The following is an 11,051-nucleotide window of genomic DNA, read 5'->3' as shown; positions in this document are numbered from 1 at the left end:
AGTAATTAGTTCAGGAATCAGACTACACTGGCCGTGCTGTCTGTGCTTGATTCACTAAAAAGAGCCAATTCATAAGAGTAATTAGTTCAGGAATCAGACTACACTGGCCATTCTATCTGTGTTTGATTCACTAAAAAGAAAAAATCCATAAAATAAGATTCACTTGTTCGTGAATCAGACTACATTGGTCGTGCTGTATGCATTTTATTTCCCGAATAAAACCGCAGATTCAAAAGAGTCAGTTGCCGAGAATCAGACTACATTGGTCACACTGTGTTTGATTCACTGAAAAGAGGTGATTGATAGGAGTTATTTGTTTGAGAATCTGTTGTGTTACCAAAAATGAGATTATTTTAATGATTCATAAATATACAATAAAGAGAGACGATTCATAAGAGTCATTTGTTTAGTAATAAGACTACATTGGTTGTGCTGTATGTATTTCAATTCACTAAAAAGAGCTGGTTCGTACGAGTCATTTGGTTGAGGAATCAGACTAACACTAGCTATGTTTCCATCACCCTGTTTTAATGCGCATTTTGAAGTATCGCATCCGAAATGAGATGGAAACGCCAAATAAAAATCCCTTAAATCGCAAAAACGTTTTTACGCTCTCTTGAGGTGACTTTTGACTCGGTTCATGAGAATAATAGAAGATGGAAATGCATTTGCCAAATAAATTCCTCTATGCGCATCAAAAAAGTCATGTGACTTTGCGTTATGGGACGGCAAAACCTGACTAACCAGTGGGCGGATCTCGTTCCACAGCATCTGAATTGTTGTTAATGTCATTCTGAATGCCCGAGGAAAGCCTGTCGTCAAAGTATTTATGTATAGTTGCCTCCCAGAACTGTCTTACACGACTGCGTTCCCAAACAGCAGGCATCCACCTCCGAAAAGCAATTGCCAGAATTTATTTTGTTTCGGCACAAGTAATTTATTATATATGAAAATGATTATATTCAGTGGCTTCTCCTACTTTTGTTAGTGATTTATAGTGCCAGTTTATTAGGAAGTGACAATTTTGTTTTCTTTGACTCATTGGATGGAAATATTGCTTGTTCGCAAATGTTTTATGCGATATTCCAATAATTAATAACAATAATTCGCAACTTTGGATGGAAACCCGGGTATGCGTTTGACTACAAAGAGACGATTCATAAGAGAAAAAAAAAATTTGTTTGCGAATCGTACCACATTGGTCAGATTCACTAAAAAGAGCCGATTCGTAAAAGTCCTTGTTTGGGAATCAGGCTACACTTTTTGCGCTTTATGTCTGATTCCCTACAAAGAACCAATTCATAAAATTAATTGGTTCGGGAATCAGACTTCACTGGTTGCGCTTTATGTTTTCAATACACTAACAAGGATCAACATTAAAATATTTGTTACCTATTGACTGATTTCCTTTCCAGCAACTCCTGAAGAATGGCGAGGCGATGAACTGTCCCAAATGTCAGGTGATCGTCCAGAAGAAGGACGGTTGTGACTGGATCTGCTGTCTGATGTGTAAGACCGAGATCTGCTGGGTGACCAAACAAGCCCGATGGGGACCTCAGGTCAGACACTACTAAACTGCATAAATCATTAGTTCAGTGATTCACAAATATCAGACGGCTAACCTGGACCTGGTTTTGGTTCCTCAGGGTGCTGGAGACACATCAGGTGGTTGCAGATGTCGAGTCAACGGAGACCTCTGCCATCCACGCTGCCAGAACTGCCACTGAACACCGGCGGCATCACTGAATGCTGCTGATTCAACAAGCAAAACCCTGTGCTACAGCAAAAAAACACTTACAAAATAATCCAGGTAGGGCTGATGTGCAACATACAGTTTGCGATTATTGCTTTAATATGTTTAAGTCAAGTCATATCACTGGCACATTAATCCAGATGTCTGTATTTAATTGATATGTTCTATGACTAAATATTCAGAACATGTTTACAAAATTAAAACATTTGAGGTTTCATGAGATGGTATAAACTGATGAAAAAGTGACATTTTTAAAATATACGTGGAAATGGTCTTAAATCACTACCATTTTCTGGCAAACTGATGCTCTGGGACTTTGTGCAATGATATAGTAAGATGAAAGCATTATTGTGTTTAAATCTTGATTTCTTTTATGGCCATTTTTGTTTAGAATCCAAAGATTTTTTGTTGTTGTAATATCATAGCAAAATATGCAATATGGAACAATGAAGTAACAACAGAAGAAAACAACATAATCAAGATTAATTTAAATGTAGAAAAATGCAAGTTTGTAATCAAATGAGTAGTTGCGGCTTTTATGATGTATTAAAAATGCTTAATTATTATAATTACTGACTTATCAAAATTAAAAATATAATTATATTCAATTTTTTATTCATGCTGAAGCGTTTTTAATACGTTGTTGACAATATTGTTTTCTTTACAATATTTTATGATTTAATAAAGCAGCTGGTATACAAAAATGGAGCTAATGCATATTATTTTATACAAATAAAATTAAATAAATCACCTTTAAACAACTCAATGTAAATAATTAACATCAAACCAATGCAGAATTGATCTCTTCTTTTTATTTAAACGTATTTAGCAACATGGTCAACTGTGACACATTAACTTGAGCGAACCAGAGACAACTTATGACAATCTCTCAAAGTGCAACAAATAAGCAAGAAGCGTGTTCTTTAGTGCAAAATTAATACAAAATAAAAGCATAAACAGTAGCGCTGTATGGATGGCAGCGTGTTATTTCATTAAATCATGATTCAAGAATGTTTTCAACCAAGCAGTGTTAGAATCCTGGAAAATATCCACTTGAATGTTTCTCCAAGCTTAGAAGATAATGTTTAATGGAAACGATCAGCATTTAAACAACAAAAAACAATGTGCCATGATTCAACACCGATCCGGAGTTCAATTAGAGAAACTACCAAATTCACATTCAAAGATTGCACACACTCCAGAATCAAGAAATCTCAAGTTTGTTCATCAGCTGAAGTTATTCAGAAGTGGTTTCAATTCCAGCTGAGATTCGTGAAAACGGCATGTTATGTACTAAGCTCAGCACTTGTCACAAAAATACTGTAATTAAGGTGATTCGGAGAGAAAAAACTGAAATGTAGTGAAAAATAACCTTAAAAAACATACAAATTATGAACATAATAAGATGGTTCGTTAACTGCTTTCATAAATCGTTTCTTTCACAACTCTACATACACTTGACAAAAACATATTCCTGCCCATAAGGGGTCCTGAACTACATTCAATTTCCAATTCTACAAGCAAGGGCTCTAAATATATTTTGGTCTCGATATATTAGTTTTTTATTTTTTTTATTTAACAAAGTACATGCTGTCTCAATCATGAGCCACAAGTTGAGCAAATTTCTGAATACATTTCTAAAAAAGCTCTTGTGAAATTGTTGATTTTGAGTTTTTGTTTGAATGTTGTTTTTGTACAACATTCAAAGCAAAAACTCCTTTAAACTATTGTTATGTACATAGCTCACAAAACATTCTTATGTAAACGGTTTGCATTCAGTTTGAATTTTAAAAGAAAAATTCTAACTATCATTATTAAATTGTTGCATTCTATTTAGTGTGACAGTTTAGATAAAAACTGTATTATGAGCAATGTCCATACTAAATGGTTGATAAACTGTTAAACATATAATGTACATGAATTTTGAAAGAATTAGTTTCCCCCCAAAATAAAAATTTGCTGAAATTTTACTCACCCTCAGGCTGTCCAAGATGTAGACGAGTTTGTTTCTTCATCAGAACAGATTTGGAGAAAATTAGTATTAGGCTACATCACTTGCTCACCAATGGATCCTCTGCAGTGAATGGGTGCCGTCAGAATGAGAGTCCAAAACAGTTGATAAAAACATCACAATAATTTAAAACATAGCTTCTGACCAAAATATGAGTCCATGATTTAAATAGTCCTGAGAGTCCATATTTATCTCCTGATAGCACAACTTTTTCACTGGAGAAAGCAATATTTTGAATAGAGGACTCGAATTGTAGCTGGAAGCAACAGTTAAAAGTTAGTACAAAAACAGTTAAAAACATCTTAATGGATTTGTTTCTTACAAACACACAGCTTTTCACTTCACAAGACATTAACTGATGGACTGGAGTGGTGTGGATTCCTTGTGGATTATTGTGATGTTTTTATCAGCTGTTTGGACTCTCGTTCTGACGGCACCCATTCACTGCAGAGGATCCATTGGTGAGCAAGTGATGTAATGCTACATTTCTCCAAATCTGATGAAGAAACAAACCCATCTACATCTTGGATGGCCTGAGAGCGAGAATATTTACAGCCAAATTTCATCTTTGTGTGAAAGACAAAAAGAATGTTTTTAACTATATACACAAAAATTAGCTCAGATCGTGTTTCATATACGAGGCGTGAAGTGTACATACCTCCACTGTACATCCAGGAAACATTTTTATCGTCTACTGAAGAAAGTGATATACTTTGCTCAATATCCACACCTCATTCGATTGGAAAAAAAATCTTGTTTAATTACAGTAACTACCCGCACAATATTTTATTTATTAGTCTGACAAGTATAAATACTAAAAAAAAAAAAAAAAAAAAAAAAAAAAGGCAAAATAACAATATTCAGTCCTCAAAACGAGATGCTGTGGTTCGGCTCCTTCACGGGAAGAGTAAGTCTAGTTTCGGAGCCCATTCCAGGGCAGAGTTTACCACGGCTAAAGCGGCGGCCCCCAGCGCCACAGTCAACCCCATGACCGCCAGACGCATGAAGCGGCGCGCCGTGGGCTGGACGACTGCTACGCTTCCTCGCTGCGCCTCCAGTGCGTGCTGCAGCTCTTTCCGTCTCTGCCGGAGCACTGTGTCCGGACGCTGCTGCGTCGACGCCAGCTCGAAGTCTTTGAAGGTGGAGACGGCCGTCCTGGACAAAAGACAGTGGTTTGTGGGACATGTTTGCTGTGAGGAAAACGTTCAGAGCGAGGGAGATAGGCTTACAGCTGATTGCGCTCTCTGGCCAGCTCAGACGGAGGGAACTGGACGAACAGATCTCCGGCGCGGCTGATCAGCGTCTCGTACGGCAGGTCCTCTGGGATGCGGGACAGGAGATGGTGCATCATGGCCATGTCACACTCACAGTCCAACACCTCCTCCTCTCGATGCAGCACGATCTGAAAAGAGACAAAATGATGCTTGCTTTGAAATAGAGTCAGACTGTGCTCGAGCTTTTGGATTTCTACTGAATCTTATTATGTATAAATGTATATTTTTCATGGTAGTATTAAAACAGATACTACTATGTAACTACTAACAAATTTTACAATTTAAATATAATCTAAATTTATGCTACTACTAGAAAATATTTCATGAGACTAAGATTTTTGCATTATGGTAATTACAATGACAATTTTTAATGATTAAATATCTTATTTGTTTTATGTAAATGGGATTGTTTAATTATGATACAGACAATCAGATTTTTAAATAGCAAATAATATCTAATGTTAAGTTACTATAAAAATAATAAGGTTTTTTTCCATTACAGTAATGATTGTTTTATATATATTAAATGATATCTTGATTTTTGTTACGTAATGACAATGATTTAATATTTTAATTAATAATTTTTTTTGTTAATCTTTTTTTTTTTGCATTATGGTAATGATAATGAATGATTTGATAAAAATATAAAACAATATCTTGTTTTATGTTAAGTTAATGATAATTTTTGTGCATTATGAGAATGACAATGATTTTTAAAAATATTAAATATTTCATTTTAAGTTACTCTAATGACAATGCGTTTTTTTGCATTACAGTAATGACATTAATTGTTTAAATGTAAAATGTTATGTTACTTAATAATAATGAGGGTTTTTTTTGCATTATAGTAATAATAAAGTTTTTTTTTTTTAAATATGAAATATCTCACTTCATCCTACAGTAATAACATTGAGTTTTTTGCATTATGGTAATGAAAATGAGATTTTTTTTAAATATTCAATAATATCTCACCTCATGTTACGGAAATAACAATGAGGTTTTTTTACATTATGGTAATGAGAATAATATATATTTTTTTAAATATGAAATAATATCTCACTTCATCCTACAGTAATAACATGGAGTTTTTTGCATTATGGTAATGACAATGATTTTTTTAATACTATATAATATTTTGTTACTGTAATGACAATGATATTTTTTCAGCGTTAAAGTAATGATTTAAAAAAATTATAATTAAACATCTCACGTCATGCTACGGTAATAACAATGAGTTTTCGCATTATGGTAATGACAATGATTTTTTTAAATACTATATAATATTTTATGTTACTGTAATGACAATGAGATTTTTTCTGCGTTAAAGTAATAATGATTTTTTTTTTATATTAAATAATATTTCACTTCATGCTACGGTAATAACAATGAGTTTTTGCATTATGGTAATGACAATGAGATTTAACATTTTTTTTAAAACCATATCTAATTTTACAATGAGATTTTTTTCCTATTAAAATATTAAACCAAAATCTTAATGATCCTAAACTGGGCTGTTTAATCTTCTTTACACAAAATATTATTTCTTCTTTTTTTATTTTTGGTGGAATTCACTCTACATAAAGCTATTAGTATTTAGTCCCTGACCTACTTCTTGTCAAACATCAAAACTCCAGGTTTATGAAGACTGCAGGTGGCAGAACACAGTGCTTTACTGTTCAAAAGACAAATAGTCTCGACATGAAAGAATGTATCAATTATTTATTCAGACGGAACAACAGCCTGATTCAGGCCTAAAAATAGCTGACCCACTTCTGCTGAATATCAGAAACCAGAGACTCAAAGCTCCAGAAGATGGTTTAATGGCGACAAACGGAAACGTACCACAGCAGCAAAGTAGATGGGCATGAGGGGATGGCAGGCCAGGAAGAAGTCATACAACCGAACCACATGACGGAAATCTGACAGCACGTGTCCGAACCAGGTGATGAGCCAGCTGAGGGCGAAAATGGTGCCGACCTCGGCTCTGCAGACAAAATAAAGACATTTATCTCAAACTATACAAGCCAATAAAGAACACCGCTCATCATTCTTTCAGGAGATGCTGTTAAAGTTACAGAATGATGAATGTGGTAAAAAAAACAATCAAACCATTGTGCTTCAACATGCAGACAAACATCAAAACAACATCTACTCACTGCTGCATGAAGTCGTACACTTCAGGGTTGACTCTCTCGATTATGGGCATCAGGTAGTTCAGGATGTGTTTGGTGTTGTCCATAGTGGGGTCCATAAAGTCCCTGTAATGTAGATTAAATGGATAAAAAATATATCACCCAGACATTACAAACAAAAAATAATTTCAAGACAATGATTTGTCCTGTCTATAATACAGTAACTGAAGAAATGATTTTTCCCCCTATTTATTTTCAGAATAAATGCCCATACAAGAAATGTATAAATAAAATACGTATAAGTATTTTCAAATGTAAATAGAATTGAATTATTTTAATTACTATTTAAACAATAATAACAATATATTGATTGTTATATTTCAAACATAAATGAAAGATGTATCGAATGAATATAATTAAATTATATTTAATATATTGTTTGTACATGATATTGAATATTAATTCAATAATAATAATGATATATTTAAAAATTACAGTAATAAGAATGAGATTTTGTTAAAAGGTAATTGTGCTTGATTATCTTGAAAACAATATCATAGGTTTTAAAATTGAAACAATACTGAATATTATTAAATGGTATCCAATACATTATATGTAGATTACACTTATTAATAATTAAATAATAATAATAATCGTAGATATTTTGTATGGAATACAGTGAATTAGATTTTTTGTTGAAGGTAATTTTTTGTTGAAGGTAATAAAAAGAATATTTTATAATAATGAATAAAAGCAAATTATATTTAATACATTATATGTTGATTATATTTAATAATAATAATAATAATTGGTCACACCTAAAATAATGAATAATAATGATAATAATAATGAATAAAAGTAAATTATATTTGGGGAAATAACTGCACTTCATTATCGTGAAGAAATAAATGATGTATAAATATTTCAAAATTTAAAAAATAATAAATATAAATAATGAATATTGATTATATGCAAATTATATATACAAATAATAAAAGTAACAGTAATAATATTAATAATATTTTTTTTTTACATTACAGTAATCAAAATGCTAATTTTTGTTTGGTGGGAATTGCGCTTGATTGTGCTGAACAATGTCAGAATTTTTTTTTTTTTAAAGTCACATTTTTTAGAAGTCAAATTAAAAATTTTTGTTTGGTGGGAATTGCGCTTGATTGTGCTGAACAATGTCCGAATTTTTTTTTTTTTAAAGTCACATTTTTTAGAAGTCAAATTAAAAATAAAAGAAAATAAAAATGTATAAATAAATCTCTTCTTGTCTGTGTTTTGGTAAAAAGAAAATGTTTGTTTTCTGCTGCTGGCCCACCTGAGGTGGTGAGTGGAGAGTTTCTCCACCAGGGCAGTGGCGAGTCGTTCCCCCAGCACCAGCAGGAAGGTCACCACGATGTCATGGTAACCCTGATAATAGTGCAGCTGTGGGTTTTTCACCAGCACCCGCAGGATAATATCTGTCAGCTCCTCCTGAAGGCCTTCCCGCTGCTCGTCTGGCATCCCTGCGTCCGTCAGACACCGCAAACAAACAGAGAGCAGCTTAGACCCAGACGGAGAGCAGCTGCAGGTCAGAGGAAGCAGCGGAGATGGTTCTGCTCAGTGCTCACCTGGAGGGAAGCGTCGGAGGGATCTCTGAACATCTAGAAGCACTTGGTTGAAGTCCTTGTTATGGTCTCGATCGACCGGCTCTGGAAATAAACACTAGATTTACATCTACAGTACATAGGTATGTTATTTTTCCCCCCTTTATCTGCATAAATTAAAGCGCATATTATAAATATGTAAGTAAAAGATGTAAAAAATTATATTTTAAAATGTAAATAATAAATAATTTAATTAAAGGATGTTTGATAAATTATATGTATATTATACATATTTATTTGGTATATTTATAACATTACAGTAATGGGAATGAGATTTTTGTTGAAGGTAATTGCAATTATGTATAAATATTTTACATTTTAAATAATAATATAATTAAATTATATTTAATAAATTATTTATAGATTAAATGGAATAATATTAGAATAATTATTTTTAATAATAATTATTATTATTATATTTTCCAAATTACAATAAAGAAAATACGATTTTCAGTTGAATTTATGTAATAAATTATATGGAGGTTATATTTAAAAACAAATTAAATAATATTTTTCACATTACAGTGATGAAAATGCATTTTTGTTCAAAGTAATTGATTATCGTCAAGTTAAAAGATATAAATATATAAATATTAAATAACAAAATGAAATTCTATTAATAAATAATTTGTATTTATTTAATAATAATAATAATAATAACACTAATAATAATAATACATTTTTCACATTTCAGTGATAAGAACTAGTTTTTGCGTGAGGCAACTGCACTTGGTTATCGCAAACAAATAAAAGCTGTATAAATATTTAAAGAATTATTAAAATAATATACTTCAATTATAATTAATTGTAAGTAGATTATATTTAATAATTAAATAGGAATATTTTTTCACACTATAGTGATGAAAATGAGATATTTTTTGTTTGAGGTAACTGCACTTGATTATCTTGAACATAAATAAAAGATGTATAAATATTTGAAAAATTAATAAAATAATATAATTAAGTTATAATGAATAAATTATAAGTAGATTGCATTTAATAATTAAATACGAATATTTTCCCACATTATAGAGATGATTTTTTGTTGAAGTTGTGATTGATTACCTTGATTACATGAATAAAAGATGTTAATATTGAAAATATGATTGATGATATAAAACGACTACATTTAATAATAATTAAATAATAATAATACTTTTTTCACATTACAGTGATGAGAATGAGACTTTTTGCTGTAGGAAACTGCATTAAATTATATATATATTTTAATGTGTTTATTTTCCAGAAAGTGAGCTTGCTTTGATTTCGATCGCTCTCACCTAGTTGCTCAGGTATGTTTTCCACAGACACGTTGAGCAGTCTGGGCCACACCTGGCGACGGATCTCGTCGTTCAGCAGACCTCCTTCACTGATGGCCATGCGTCTCAGAGCGGCCACATCCACGGGCGTCGAGTTCAGCGCCTGCGAGATCTCCACCATCTTCCTCCTCCGTCTGGACTCAGCATCTGTCAACATGACGAGCGCGCTCAGCACCTGAACCCTGCACTAACACGGGCTACATGCGCTTCAGCAGAAACGGTCACTGGAAAGGGAGAAGTTGACTAAGATCTTTCACCTTTCCCCTTCATTTGCGCAAGTGTTTCTTTTAAAACAGCTGTTCCCAGAGGAATGGTTTAAAAGGCTTGATATTGTTTTGAAACGGAACAATTTTTGTCTGGCACACAAACATCATACAGTCACGTCCCAAACAGCCGACGCAGTTCGTGTTAGTACTGTAACAGATTTACAGTCCATAATGAGTGCACAGATATCTTATGCACAATAAATCCTTCAAAAATGTTATGAAGAGTGCTTAAGATATGAAATAACGAGCAGCACACCTTTAGACGCAAAATATTCACAGGACACTCCCACAGAAATAATTAAAAGGATTATGAGGCAGAAATTAATTCTTCTCACACCCGGAGAAAAAAGTATATATACACATACATATTTATATATAATTTATATTAATGTAATTACTTTTTTTTTTTTACATTAATGTATCTATCCATACAGAAAGAAATTGATTTATATACATTCATTCATTTCTAAAATCCCCAAAATGTCTGTATAACTAAATTTTATATAATGTATATATAAATCAATACATAGAATGTATATATAAATCTATTTGAATATATAGACATAAGTTACACACACAATATATATATATATATATATATAGCTCGATAGATACATCTAAAAATATTTTCAGTATATATA

General features: G+C 32.2%; 2 protein-coding genes across 2 annotated transcripts in view; one reads left to right on the top strand and one right to left on the bottom strand.

Moving 5' to 3' along the window:
* The window catches only part of LOC107586913 (ranBP-type and C3HC4-type zinc finger-containing protein 1-like), a 7,912-nt gene extending 5,631 nt beyond the window's left edge, over positions 1–2,281 (top strand). The window contains exons 12-13 of the mRNA XM_016274466.1: positions 1,408–1,559; positions 1,647–2,281. Coding sequence (XP_016129952.1) covers positions 1,408–1,559; positions 1,647–1,727 — 233 coding nt within the window. The 3' untranslated portion in view covers positions 1,728–2,281. The remainder of the gene's footprint in view (positions 1–1,407; positions 1,560–1,646) is intronic.
* Positions 2,282–4,241: 1,960 nt separating this feature from the next.
* Positions 4,242–10,603, bottom strand: LOC107586998 (TBC1 domain family member 20-like). Its single transcript, XM_016274583.1, has 7 exons — positions 10,106–10,603; positions 8,790–8,870; positions 8,498–8,684; positions 7,195–7,296; positions 6,881–7,022; positions 4,994–5,166; positions 4,242–4,919 (listed from the first exon to the last, which is right to left on the bottom strand). The coding sequence occupies exons 1-7, from the start codon at positions 10,299–10,301 to the stop codon at positions 4,661–4,663; spliced, it is 1,140 nt and encodes a 379-aa protein (XP_016130069.1). The 5' UTR covers positions 10,302–10,603; the 3' UTR covers positions 4,242–4,660.
* Positions 10,604–11,051: the final 448 nt, after the last annotated feature.

The sequence above is a fragment of the Sinocyclocheilus grahami genome, unplaced genomic scaffold (assembly GCF_001515645.1).
Source record: "Sinocyclocheilus grahami isolate Dianchi unplaced genomic scaffold, SAMN03320097.WGS_v1.1 scaffold87.1, whole genome shotgun sequence".
NCBI classification, from domain to species: domain Eukaryota; kingdom Metazoa; phylum Chordata; class Actinopteri; order Cypriniformes; family Cyprinidae; genus Sinocyclocheilus; species Sinocyclocheilus grahami.
Note: the sequence above shows the minus strand (reverse complement) of the source record. Positions and strands in the feature narration are given on the sequence as shown.